Source organism: Trichogramma pretiosum, unplaced genomic scaffold (genome assembly GCF_000599845.2).
Source record: "Trichogramma pretiosum strain Unisexual culture from Peru unplaced genomic scaffold, Tpre_2.0 scaffold110, whole genome shotgun sequence".
NCBI lineage: Eukaryota > Metazoa > Arthropoda > Insecta > Hymenoptera > Trichogrammatidae > Trichogramma > Trichogramma pretiosum.
The window spans coordinates 312,683-327,535 of record NW_019640835.1 but is presented as its reverse complement, the minus strand read 5'-3'; the positions used below and the strand labels follow the sequence as shown (position 1 = coordinate 327,535).

General features: G+C 38.5%; 1 protein-coding gene across 11 annotated transcripts in view; it reads left to right on the top strand.

The window, feature by feature from the left end:
- The first annotated feature begins 1,027 nt into the window (after window positions 1-1,027).
- The window catches only part of LOC106649292, a 31,747-nt gene continuing 17,921 nt past the window's right edge, over window positions 1,028-14,853 (top strand). For 2 of the 11 annotated variants that reach the window (XM_023463496.1, XM_023463487.1), the window contains exons 1-3: window positions 2,518-3,030; window positions 3,757-3,915; window positions 6,253-6,628. In XM_023463496.1, coding sequence (XP_023319264.1) covers window positions 6,511-6,628 — 118 coding nt within the window. In that variant the 5' untranslated portion in view covers window positions 2,518-3,030; window positions 3,757-3,915; window positions 6,253-6,510. The other 9 variants (XM_023463494.1, XM_023463490.1, XM_023463491.1 and 6 more) reach the window with 9 other exon arrangements.

Here is a 14,853-nt window from a genome sequence, read left to right as displayed (position 1 = left end):
TTTCAATTGCTCTCTAAAAAAATAAAACTTTTACAAATATTTGTAGGTGCATTAGTCGATGAAATCGGTCAGGTTTCCTTTGATTTCAATATATCGGCGGAATATTTATTCGACCACGTGCAGCTGTACACGCATACATATCAGAGCCGGTTGGATAGAAAAACCTGTTTTATGCGTGGTTTAAAAAAATTGTGATTGATAAACGTGCACCAATGAATATAAAGTAAAAATAAAGCTGGTATATTTTTTAACGAAAGAAACTATAATAAATGTTGGAGAAACCTGTCACATGGTACTTATATACACAGCAGCCACGAGACGATGTGCAAGTCAAATTATGCTTATACGATCAATCATTATTATGTTGCCGTAGCATTAGAAACTGAAAACCGTATTAACAGACGTCTGCATTTAAACTACCAATTATGACGTTTTAGCTGACTCTGGGGAAGATTCAAATTTTGCATTCGACTCCGATATATGCGTATTCAAAGAACGTCTCGTGAGAATAGAGCTTCGCACTGGAACTCGCATACGATCTTGGGCATCTTTTCGGTGTTCATCCTAATTCAAAAAAAAAGAAAAGAAAAAAAAAGAAGCCAAAGATGAAGATTTTTTGTCTTTTACGAGATAATATTTCTGGTGCATCAGCGCTGCGAGAGCCGCAGCGGGGAAATTTCAAAAATGCCTGGCATTACAGCAAAATGGAAAATGCTTGGCATTTTTTCATTTCAAATAGGATTTTTACGAGTCTCGGCACGCGGAAATTATGTATACACGACGCTACACTGTGTGTAAAGCCGGAGCAATAAAAATTGCGACGCTATTCTATTCGGGCGCGCGAGTATGTGCGCGCGTGTGCACGGACTGGTAGTACATACGTAGACGGCGTTGCAGCTTTATAAGCCGTGCGCTGCTCTAGCTGTTTGGCTGGAATTGAGCCTGCTACGTTTTTATCGCGTTGTCTGTGTAGTTTTCCCCGAGTGGAGGAACTCCGATCTCGCCGCAGCCCGTCAAATTGCACTTTTTCCAAGTGTTACTACTGGTTCCCGCTAAAGTAAATGTCTTTCGGACGAGATCGTCGAATCCCTTTTTTTCCTCGTTAAACGTCTCGCTATATCGCATTATATACGTATGTACACGTTCGCATGCCACTGGCTATATATACACGTTTTGGCACGTACTTAAGAAACTTGAAGAATAATCGAGTTTTCACTTGACATTTTGCTTATCTCGCGGCTCCATACGCGCGGCTCGAGTGACTCGTCGCGCGTCGCGTGTGTGACAGCTTACATAGAGAGTCGAGAGCCGAGCTTTGGCACACGAGCTGCCACACGTGGAAATGATCAATTGTGCACACATCGCTCCCGCACGGGGATATGTGTATCGTGACAGGGAGAAATAGAGAGAAAGACCCGGAGAGAGAGAAAGAGGCAAAGCAAAGCTTCAATAATGCATGCGCATAACAGGCTTTTCTCTCAATTTTTGTTTGAAAAGAAAAACTTTTTTTCTGTCGCTTCTCACGTATTCAGCGCGCGTGTGTACAGCATTCGTAGCGCGTTTTTTCCGGTTGGATTATCTCTAAGGTGAAAATTATTCGTCCCCCGGCCCGAAAGGAAAAGCAGCGTAAGCAGTAATCCGTTTTGAAAATCGCGAAACGAGAAGCGGCGGCCTGTATAATATACACACGCACACACACACATTTATACATACTGAAGCAGTGTAGCACTCGGTCAAAGTTGAACTGCTGCTGGTTGAGTTGACGCGCGCGAAGCTGTGGCGCGCAAATGAAACACGCGCTTGTTTGTACTATATGCATGCGCATATATCCCGAAACGGCTGACTCTATGTGTGTCAGGCTCGCATGTACACACACCTATACTCGTGCACGGCGATGCATCTGTGCGCCCCTTTCTCTCGCAGCAGCAGCCAACAGCAGCAAACGCGTATGTACGTATATACATAATGCTCGCGAAAGCTCGAAACGGCGCAAAGTCATGCAAGCTCCGAGCTGTGCGAGCACTGGAGTAAGCTAGGCTGTATTATATACATATACCATGGAGCGAGGCAAGAGCGCGCACGGATACGTGTACACACACGCGCATACACACGCGAGGTGGCTGCGCTGCTGCTGCGAGCTGCGAGGGTGGCATGTGTGTAGCTTCGGCTGGTGCTGCTGCTGCCGCGGGGGGTATATAGCAGCTACAACGTAGAGCTTTTATAGTACTATAGATATAGGCAGCGATCGAGCTGCAGCAGCGCCGGCGCTTTGGCGCCACCACGACGAGTCGAGCTTGGCGCTTCTACCCTGTGTACGGTTATACCACTGTCTCTATACGCTCGTATACCCCCTGTGTGCGCTGTATATTTTGCGCGCTATATCGTATCGCGCCGAGCAGCGGGTAAGCGTACTGCTGGCTGCGAGCTTTAGCTCTCAGTACTGCTGCTGCCCGCAGGCCGGCAGGAACTCACACACGGATCGTAGTACTCTCTTACGGCTCAAATGCGTATGTGCGTTGTCGGAATATTATGATTGTGTCGATTGCCATTCGTTCGATTTGTAAACGTCGCGATCGATCGTTGATCGTCGTGTACTTTTGATAATCGTTCAAAATAGCGCGAGTGACTAAACACGTGTGCGCGAAAGCGACGATTGTTAACGCGTCGATGACATCGAACGACACCGCAGTCCAAGAGAGATTTTCTTCGTGATATATATCCCTCTCGTTCCATGGTGTGCGTCCCGATTCACGTCGACTCGTGTCCCAATAAATTATATCCTTTTTATTGCTTTCCACGCAAGCTGGGGTCGGTTTACACTTTTAACACTTACTCCCGTTAATCCGTATACGTGCTCCGCATTCAAATGAAAGATTAGCGCGGCCCGCTCGACCGAACGAGCTTGCATCAGCTGACACGATGGGGGTGACCACTACTGTACTGCTGTGTTGCTGCACTGCGGACTGTGTTTATGGCACGAGTAGAGTAACAAAAAAACTAACGACTTCGTGAACATTTTTGTAAAGTCAGGTTTATCGAGTTTTTATACATTTTTTCGGACGATATAATTGTTACGAATTATTATCGATGTTTTTTGTAAATATTATTTACAACTTTGTCAAATATTCATGCAAACAACGAAAATGAAATATTGTTATACATGATGAAATTTTAATGCTTTCACCGATATTTCGATATTTAATCAATTATTTACAACATTTACATCGTCTCGTAAACGTACAGAAACGTATATAAACTTTAAAATCTTAATTCAGCATAAATGTTCATAAAGTATATCGTTTTTTTTTACTCGTCGGAGGGAGAGGGGCTGCACACACGCGCTATACATATAGGCCATGCAGTTTTCATGAGTTAAAGCCAGAGAACCGAGCTCCTATATATAACATTTATATTTAACGCCTTTACGAGGGTTTCACGAAATTCGCATTCGTGCGGCGGCGAAGCTCTTGGATATACACACACACACGTGTGCCCAGAGCTCTTGGATCACCGATTCGTTACATTATTAAAGAAGCGAAAATTTCGTTCGTTCGGGGCCGCGGAATGTTAATTGTGACATGCGGGTATACACGTCGTATTTAAACGTATAGAGATTTAGCTCGTTAAGCCGACGTTCGATATCCACTTGAAAATCTCTCTTTTACGCGGGCTTCGTTCGACGACGTTCATAATTTAATTGCTTTTCATGTGCGATATATTGCTTTGTGCGTGCTTTTCATCGGAGAAAATTTACAGGATTGCCAAGAGATTCGAGAGGAGCGAAATGCAACGGTCAACGTTCCACCCTTCGACATCGTCACTGAATGCTAAGAGTATCAACGACAAGTAGTTTCGAAAAAAGAAGAAGAAAAGCCGACTGGCTTTGCCACACTCGATATGATGTGATTGTCAGTGGTAATTCGCGCGATATATCGCATTATTAATTGACAAAAACAATTATTTCCCTCCTACATTTCATCGTCGAATCGTGGCTCTTTGGCGCGTATAATTTACCCTGCACGAAAGTCCCTTTGTCCTTTCTACGTCGCAGATGTGCATGTATACACACTTATCAAAGTACACAGAGGCACACACGTATAGACGCGTTACATATACATAGATCGCTGCAGCAGTGGCTGCTGCAGAGTTGCCGGTAGTTTTCTGCGCTGTGTGACTCTGTGTTCTATACTGCAGCATCGCGCGCACTTTCTCTCTTTGTTTGAGCTTCAATTGTAATTGTTTGCTTTAAATGCGAGGGCAAAGAAAAACACATGTGCGGGTGATCTTGCTGTTTCTGCTGCCGCTGCTGCTGTTACTCTTTTCACTTCTGCGATAGATAAATATATAGCCTCGCGCAACTAAATCGAATTTTTGAGGTTTCGATCGCGCCAGGGTTGGTTTACCGCGCATATATACGTATATGAAACGACTCGTATTAAAAAAGTTTGGGTGCTGCTGACTGGGTGAGCTGGAATTGGTTGCACGTTTGTAAAGAAAAATATATGTCTCGCGAAAAAGTAAAAGTTTCCATGGAAAATTGCTTTAACGCGCGTACCATCGATTCTAGTTTACATTTATAATTTATCGATGCCTCGCTAAATGCTCTTGATTAATTAAGTATTCGTTTAATTTTTTTAAATAGATGTGGTTATCCTGGCGAGCTAAAATATTAAATATCATTAAGCACTCGAGAGACAAATGGATATCCATGTGCTTCGCGTGCCATATTAAGAAGGAGAATTTAAAATTCAAATCTTAGTCCACATGCCGCTTTTGCCGCAAGTATTTCAAGTGGAACAAGCGCGATAAGAATATGTATTGTGTCCGCTCAAAAGAAAAGCAAAAAAAAAGGTACAAAGTGTAGAGGCCTTAACGTGCTCGACTACTGCACTCACATAAACATAAAGCACGTAAACAAATTCTATCGCCCGAGCTCAACTCGTTTGAGTTTTTCCTTTACGAGCGACTTTTGGTCGGTAATGCTTTTTCAAAAACTTTTCTTTTTGTTCCCCGGTTTCTGCACACTATATATATTTTTGTTGCTCTCATAACTATAGCAACAGTGTAATTTTTTTTTCTTATGCACATGCATGTACACGCGTGCGTGTGAGTGAATCGGGCAGCAGCAGCAGCGGTAAAACCGCGAGGGAGCATTGCACTTCAATAATTTATATTATATAAACGCAAAAAAAAAAAGGAAAAAAGAAAAGTCGCTGTTTGGATAGGCATGGCTCTCGTACTACACGACGCGATGAATCAAGTTAATCGATAAACGGTCGCGCTACACACACGAGGCTACGTTACACAGCAGCAAACAAAGGGAAAAAGCCTAACGTGCAAATTATGTCCACGCGTCACTGTATGTGCCTCGAGATTTTATTGAATTGTGCTTATAGTCATTTTTCCTGCCATTGTATCCCAGATTTTCTCCCCAAAAGAAAAACATTTATCGAATGCTTCAATAGAGCCGAAAGAAGGATACTATCAAAGCTGATTTTGATCAATATCGTTATTTGAGTTATTTATTTTCTTGTTTTTCAAATCGTTTCGTTCTTTTGTACTAGTTATTATCGATTTCTAGTTAGTCTATAATTATGAAAATAATTACTTTTGCAACACTGTAGAGTTTTTTCCTTTAACGTTGACTCGTGAAATGAATATAATTTCATAAAAAAAATAGCGATCCTGAATATATTCCAGTAAATTTCAAAACAGTCAAGGAAAAATCCTCTCATCGAAAAAAAAGCATTTTAATAAAGTCGGCAAATTTCAACGTGCCTTTTTCATCAAAGACGTTCCGACATGCGTATTAAAAAATGCATATGTATGTCACCCTGCCGGTAAATTATAAGTACGACTCCATTATTCATTACAACTGCCGTACAGCCTGCTACATAAACACAAAAAATCAATGATTTTGAAAAACGTGCCATGTTTTTGCACCTTGCTTACATGGCGAAATTACTTTCTACCATTCACCTTTTTGTGTAAATTTTGAATCGCCACTAATGATCCTTATTTTGGTAAAATTTAATGAGGCAAGAATGTCAGAACTTGCTTAAGGTCGCAATTATTGTCCAAAAAACATCTAGGAATTTGAGTGAAACATTCAGTCATATTAATTTACGAATGTTCTAGTAAAATAATCAAAACCAAGAATTTAGGTCATTAGATATTACTTATTATAGGCGCTTAAACGCGCGCAAAGAGCCACGGTTCCCTACCTATACATGTAAACATCATCACATTTAGCGAGTCAATTGCGCACAAGTAACCGATATATGGATTATTCCCAACGGATCCGACGAATCACGTGAAGAACGGCCCTGGAAATCGAAAGGGTTGAAAAGCCGAGGAGGAAGCGGCGGCGAAAAAAAAACAGGAGCCCCGAAGAAGCGCCCGCCCGCCGCTCGGAGCTTTCTCGCCCGGGGGAGGAAATCTCGTACATAAGACACACGAGGCTGGAGCGGTGCCGCGGCATAGCGTTCCGGGCTGCTGCTGCGTCGCGAGATGCGTCGCCGCCGGCCGTCGGCCTATTCGTGGCGGCTCGCGCTGCCGCCCTTCGTCTTCTTGCTGCTGAATGCGCTGCTCCTTGCACACGGGGCCCCGGACCGCCCGACTGCTCTCGGTAAGTTGCTTTTTTTACCTCCCTCTTCGATACACCTCCTCCTCGATATGAATTCAAGCTATAGTAAAGCGGTACTCTGTAATACTTAAATGAGTTTTGCTGATTTTCTTGTATGTATGGCTATACTTTAGCGATATTATCAGTTTAATTACTGTTTGAAGAAGTTAAGCACAAATTGCGAGTTACTTCGAAGGTGTATTTGTGCCCTACCAACTGATATTATTATAGATATATGCATCTTACTGGGTCACAATCTAATCAAACTTGCAAAATAAAAGCCACGTGTATTTTATGTTTCTTTTGCATATATATTTATGCGCGATATAGATGTGGGAAACCAAAGTAAAAAATAATAATCCCCCGGGCAAAGTTTTGGCTGCTTTTTTAAGGGTTTCAAAGGCCCGTTTGCATTAATTTTCATACATTTAAATGCTCACGGAAACGTCAACGTATTATAAAACGCTCGAAATGCGATCACAAATCGAGTATCGAGGTGTTTTTTCATCGAGCGCATAAAGAAAGTAGACGTATGCCTCCTTCTCTGTCCGATGTACACAACTCATAAATAATACAGTCGCGGCAAGCTCGTAGAAATAAGACATGTATATAAGATACGCAGCATCTCCCGACTTTTATGCGTGTACATGATGCACCGCAGTACTTGCGCTAAGCTTGCAAAAACCGACGAGTTATAGTTTGAGGGGCTCGTCAAATAAAATAAAAAACTTTTCCGTCGCTGCGCGGCTCAGGGTTATATGTATTTGTATATAGAAAAAGACACTCCGCGCCAGGGAGCAAAAGTTCGCGTCTTGCCCAGCACGTTGTTGCGAAAAAAAAAGTTACTCTGGTGCATCAGCAAAAGAAGCTTCAAGTCGTTCGGGATTTTAGCGACGAGGAGAGGAGCACATTTCTGCGACGTACTCGCTGCGGTTCGCCTCGTCATTCAACTTTACCATAGAATATCAACGTGCTTATACGTAAGAAAAAATCGAATTATTTTTCGTTATACCCAATAAAATGCATGCGAAAGTTTCAAGAAGTTCCGCGAAACTTTGGCAAATAGCATCAAGTAGTAAGAATCACTCAGCGATCAGACGATTAGACAATGACATGCGCTTCTCCTTTGTACCATAACTTTCAACTTGGTATTCATTCCCCATTGATGAACAAAGATAGTTCAAAGTTGTATCTTGGCTACATAAAATAATGAATGTTATTTTTGAATAATAAACTAATTTAATTATTTAAAGCAAAAAATATTCCCAACTGCAAAACTATCGCAACATCTCAATCCATTAATTATTTGCTACTTTTTTTCATGAAAAGTTTAATCCTGACAAAAGTCGGAAAAGTACGTATTGTATAATAAAAAAAAAGAGTTATGTATAATTGATGTTTCATGACACGCGAAGGACATATACTACTACAGAAATCGTAGTAGGTAGTACATGTCAATTTCGCTGCGATTACAAACATAGTATACATCGGGGGGTAAGGTTATGTAAATGCGTGCGCAAATAATACAATTTTCAATTAACATAATAATCGTTCGTGTTATGCATGGAAACGAGACATTATACCGGGCCAACGGAGAGAGAGAGAGAGAGAGACGATCGCCGCGACAAAGTATATACAGAAGCCGATGGTGAATTCACAAATCAATTTCAATCGAATTACGTTTGGAATTTCGGGTAAAATCTCAGCTTATCCCAATTCGAGATCGGCTCTCTCGTATAAACGTGGAAAGAGCTCGGGTCAATATTTGACGCAGGCTAATACCGTGCACGCGCTCGTACTTTTTTTTTCATTCGAGTACGAGCGCGTGCGACCATCAAAGCGCTTTACGACTCGCGCGCGCGAAAAGTTCCCGCACATATTACGTTGTTCCGAAACTTGGCCGTGTTGTAGTAGGTCACGCGCAATATTTTTTTGGGTGGCTCGGCAGCGGCAGCGGCGACACGCGGACATATAACTACGTTGATTCAATGATATTTGATGGAACACAATCGATCTTCCTCACTTTGCCTCGAATAAAAAAGAATATACACATGTTACGTAACACGCGAGCTGTACAATTCCGTCTCTAATTGAAATCTTCATTAGCCAGTTTTTTACCCTCCTTTTCTCCAGCTCATTCGAGCCTCCTTGCACACACGTACAATAAAGCCACTCGACTTGCTACGACGACAACGACGAAAGAAGAAAGACAAAGTACCAACACCGATGCATACACACCACACACATACACGAGTATATCGTATAAAGGAGGATAGCACATTGCCACAGACGTAGAGCCAAACAATTTTTTCTCACTTAATTATTACCAAGACACGCGTCGTCGTCGTCGTCGCCGTCGTCGCCACCACCCGTCGTTGTCACTTTCTCGCTGCGCACGCGGCTATATACGAAAGCTTTCTTGTCTTTTATCAGCTGTATAATACACGTGACTGCAGCGAGTGGGTGCCGTAATTAGGGCATTGCCTAAAGCAACAAGAGTCCGCGGAGGCCCAGAGAGAGTGAGTGAGAGAGTGAGAGAGCCGCACAATACACGCAAATCCAGGCGATATGTATGTATTACATTGTGCACGTGTGTACATATGTGTGTGTGTTGTAAATGTGAATATTATATAATATGCATGCAGGCACGGCCGTGCGAGCTCTGCAGGCTCGGTGGCTATATTATGCATGTGATGGTACTTAAGCGCGCGCAAACAGCATGCAAGAGACGCTAATGCGGTAAAATCTACCTGAGAGAGATATCATGCATTTTGGGAGATAAAGTTAAGACTCGAGGCTTGTAATAATTGAGCTGTCACTGATAAAATATAATATATACAAAGCGATGATTGTGACTCGTACCAAACGCCATGATTTAAAATTTAAATTTTCTCCTTTTTCTTATCTATTGTTACTTCGCTTGAAGCGTACGTAGATTCGACTACAACAACAATATTGAGATTTCTTGTAAGGATATTTCGAGGAGGATTGCAATTGGTGCATAAAAGCTATTTGGTAACTTCGACCGTTATCTTGCAAGCTGCATTAGAAATACAAGTTATCATAGGAACATTGATTTCAAATTTCCGCTTTAGAATAGAGAAAATCGATTTTGACTCTCTAAAAGCTTTACACGTGGGATTCTTTGCTTTACAAATGAATTGTGCTTTAAAGGAGTAAAAAGGAGTACATTTTTAAATATCATCGTCATTCTGAACTTTAAAAAATTTGTAAATTACTGCGATTGTGCGTTTCATGAGCTTTTTTTTATGTTTACCGTTTATCGTCGAGCTTTCTCAAGAAGCTATTCCATTCTTTTCTGACAATGGGACCATTTAAAGTCTCCTTCGCCTTATACGGAGCCATGTGCGAGTCTCGTCGCGTAATTGCGTTCACGCATAGTTGCTCTAATTTCTCAGCCAATTGGAGTTGTAATTATGCCGGGCATTGGTGCGCAAGATAGCGTTCACCGGTTAAATTACTAGCAATACATCTCTGTGCTGGGATCAGCGACTCATATGAACGCACGCGATTTGCGCCAGAAAAGTCCAATAAACGTGTGAGGTTCTTCGATATATATATCACGTGATAAAGTCGTGGAAGAATTTTCTGTTCGAGTATTGATAATGTTCCTTGTATCGATAGAATTACTCCACACTTGGGAACGAACGTCGTGCTACGATCGATTTGTGCCGCTTCAAAATTCGAAAAGTTAATCTATGGGATTTGATTATTGCTTCGGTATCTTTGACAAGCGATGAGGAATGACTTGACCTGACGTATGGAATTAAACATTTTCTTAAACGTCACCAGTGTTATCAGGGCATCTAAGTATTAAACTTGTTTCAGGGATAAGAAAAGTGGAACAAATAGATTATTTTTCTACTGATTTTCAAAATTAAAATCATGTTTTCAAATTAATATCGAATTGAAAATCCTTTTTGTTTCATAAAATACTATAAGATTAAAACATAGTTTTCACTTGTACCGATAAGTTATGCGCTACACCAAACAGATATATAAGCCAAGTTTCTTCTGCAACAAACCTGCATATTCCGTTGAAAGAAATTATTTCGAGTACTATTGAGATATTGTTTCGTGGATTAAATTTATTTTTGTTCCGCAAGTCTACAAGTTGTTGAGACATTATCGACGTGCCGATAGCTGTGGTATATCTATACAGCGATGGTTTAATAGAGCGCGCTTGAATCTGATATCTGGACAAAGATAGATTTACTTTTTTTTCAATTTTGGCATTGAACACAGGAATAAATTTGTTCGCGTGCGAAGCTCATAATGTAAAAGGATTAACGCGCCAACTACAATAATTTGATAATCATCAATAATGGATTGAGGAATGTAAATGAATAGTTTACAAGAAATTTTTAATGGAACCATATGAGGTTCTGATGAATTTCTAAAAAGGAAAATGTTCGATATTTTCTTGATTGTCGAAGTAAAAGAGAAAAAATTTTTGCTAAAATTTGAATTTGAATTAAATAGAGTAGATTGGCGTCACTGGTACAAATAAAAATTTAGATTCAAATAGATAACTCAAAAGCATTATAAAATACGTAATATGTCGCATGCTCTTTATGAATCTTTCAAATTTGTTTCATTCTTTAAAAACAAAGGAGTATTTCATTGAATTTGATTGAAATTTGATGTGTTTGTAAGTAAAAAGTAATTAACGAACAAGAAGTGTGAATTTAAATTTTGAGAGTTTGTCCGTGAAATGGAATTTTTTATATTTTATTGTATTTTTCATTAATATGGTCAGAGCTCGTAAATTTTATCAAAGATCAAAAATTTTAAAAATTGTGTAATCTTTTGAACAATTCGATTGATTTAATTAGAAATATTGAAATAATTTTTGTCTAGAATGTAAGAACTTCTATACCTAATACTTGAAGAAAAAGTTGAAAATATTTTCTAAAAGCTACAGATAAATTATAGTGCTTACAATTAAATAAGAAAAATAGGAAAACATATTATGGTTCAATAATGCACTCTGTATTTGTAAGAAGATAAAATTTAGTTCGGAAGAAAATCATCAGAAAAGTTACCTGTCTCGAAAAGTTAAGATAACGCAGAAAATACTTTACTCAAAAAATGAAGGTAGAACTTTAAATTACGCATAATAACAACATATTTCACTTTTATTCATGTCAACAATTATTTTAATATAAAATATATGCAGAAGTAAGTAGTTGTAAAACTTAATCTTAATAAACTTGAAAAATGCATGTTTCATAAAAATCTTAATTTAAATCTTCATTCTTCATGGAGAAAGGAGTTGAAAAATTCTTCTTTTTTGCATATTATAATATCACTAAAATCCTATTAGTTCGAAAGATGCTAGACATGTATAATTTTAAAAGAAGACGAAACTTATACATTAAAAAGTTGGCACAATGAGAATTAAGCCGTTTTCCTATTATACTTTCTGTACTAAATGTATACATGGTTAAAAATAAAAATTGTTATAAGATTATAAGGTGATGCCGCAATCTCGTATTTCATCGATCAATCACTCAAAAAATTAATATTTGCATAATTTTCTTTTCAAAACTCATTTTTGAACAACAGCTCTGTGTAGCCCTCTATGTTGTTGTTGTGAACAACTGGATCTGATTTCACATTTTTCCTGAAAAAAGAGAATCGACATTTTTTATTCGGAAAATGGGCATTGATACACAACGACAATGTTTAAATTACTTATCAAGAAATCTTTGCATGGATAAATCCATCTCGTTATTTTTTCAGATAATTGGAAACTTGTTTCTTCAAATTTGTGTTGGTGTACATTAATCTTAAAATTTACCAAGACTAATTTTTTTTTATTACTATTGCGAAGATTGTGTGAATAAATTTAATAAAAAGTAAGACTTTGTAATAGCACTTTATGACAACATTTCACTTTTCTGTTAAAATGCATTCTGATACGAGGACAATTTTAAATTCCTTTTTCCTTTTTCTACACTTGCCCCGAAATATGAAACTCGTGGGAAGGCACGCGTATAAACACCTTTATTCTCCCCTAGTCTAAAAAATAAAAAAGGTTGCAGTATAAAAAAACTTATTTTTCACCTCAGTAAGCTCGGCTATATACTATTCCAATTTTTTGTGCTACCCTTGTGCATAGGAACACTTTCATATGAAATTTTCCTCCTAGCTTGCAAAGAAACGAGGCGCTAGCAGAGAATTACGTGCGATCTATATACGCTGCGATCGATTTTACTATTCCTATCAAAGTGATGCATCGCTAAATATTGCTCTTGAACTTAAGATGAAAGCTTTACCGAGCCAATTCACTCTGATGTAATCAAATGCGTGCTGCTTTTCTACATTTAAATGCTCGAGAGCCAATATGGCTTTAAGAGATAAATTCTATTTTTAATGATCAAATAAACATCGTAAAAAAATGCCGTAAAATGTCTCGACGAAGAATTCTGCTACTGATTGTAAATCTTTAGTCAGTATAAGACTGAGATTGAAAGGATCAGAGTGCTTGCACAAATAACCGACTTTACTTGACACACCGTTTATAATTGTCTCTTGAGCAACAAACGACTCTTTAATAAAGGACATCTGGCTCGAGAACCGTTCGATCGGGAATAATTAATCTCGTAAGATTGATTGATTCGGAATATATTGAAATCTATATATTTTGTTCAATGATCAATTAACCTAAACTTTAATCTAAAAATTTTTAATATTTACCATCTTCATTAAACTGAAAGAAAACATTTTTTTTATCATTTTAAGCCCAAATATTTTATTGTTGCTAAAAATTGCAACTGAAAAGTTGGGACAAACGTATACATTGGTGACGAGTCGAGGAATGCCACGTATGCGTGCTTACACATGAAAAGTCCTTTTAGGGATAAGCGTCAAATCTCGTCGACGCCTTAATCTTTTTCCCACAAGAAAAGTCTATACCTTTGTGAGCTGTGAAAGTTGGCTTTGAGTAAAAAGTACTGCTCGCATATTGCCGACGAAGAGCCAAATTCATAAAGAGCATACTTCACAAAAGGATCTGCAAATGCTTTGAAAGTTTGAAAAAATGCCTCTGCAAGCTCATTGTGCAAAATAATGAATCGTGAAGTATATTTAAATGCTAAAAAATGCTAATGATACTGTACGATAAAATTAAAGTTTTCGCCGTTTATATTTAATTGTTCGTGCTTTAATCATCTAAGCTGCATTTTTACAGTTTACGTGGTTTTTAATGATTATTTAGCTTTTTGAACTCCAAGAAATTAAATAAAAACCGTAGAGAATGTTTACACTCTTGTTTGCTACTATGGTTGAAGCTCAATTTAATTTAGGTTCTTCGAGTCTAGCAAAATGAGAATTAAATTTTTACTTTTTCTTGAGCAATATTCTTCTTTTTTCCAAAAAGTACTGAAGTGCGTGTAATTTGAATTTAATTAAAACGTAAATTGTGTAAAACGCAAGAATAACAATAAAAGTAATCTGGCCTATAACGATTCACTAAAATTCACCGCTCTTGGCTTCTTGGTTAATCTCCTAATTACACTTTTTAAACACAAACAAAGCTTTCGACAAGCAAGTACAAGGGTTGATATCTACTAGTTTACATTCGCTTTTAATTTCTATTCTCAAAGCAAGACTACAAATTGTACACGCAAAGAATGCATTTAATTACCTGCACGTGTCCTTCTTGCAAAAATAAACAAAAACATTCAAAGGTTCAATTGTCAGCTGCCACAGTAGTACAAATCCTGAAGTATCAGACACGCAGTCGTTTCAAGGCTACGTTTTGCACAGTTTCTGTTTGATCGATACAACGGTGTGCGCTAAAAATGTTAATTTTTTGTCGTCGAATTCACAAGTTCGAGTATTAGATTTTTTTTTCAATATCTCTCATTTGTACCGTGTTACGGTAGATCACAAAAGCAGTTAAAGTTTTTGCTCGGGAAGATTTGATTTATTTATATCAGCTGCTAGCTTACTTATACAGGAAATGTTAAAGAAAGTTTTTGTTAAACATTTCCGCGTTGACTGCATGAAACGAGGTCGATGTTGAGGGTTCCTATTTTTCAAATAAAAGTACTCATTTAGTTAATGGACTTTCTTTATTCAAGAACTGCATACGATTAGCGATACCAAATGGATTTCGTTGAAACGAAAGCCGAAGCTTCAAATTGAATCACTCTATGACTGGAATTTTCAATAACTTACACTAAGCATGATCTTTAATT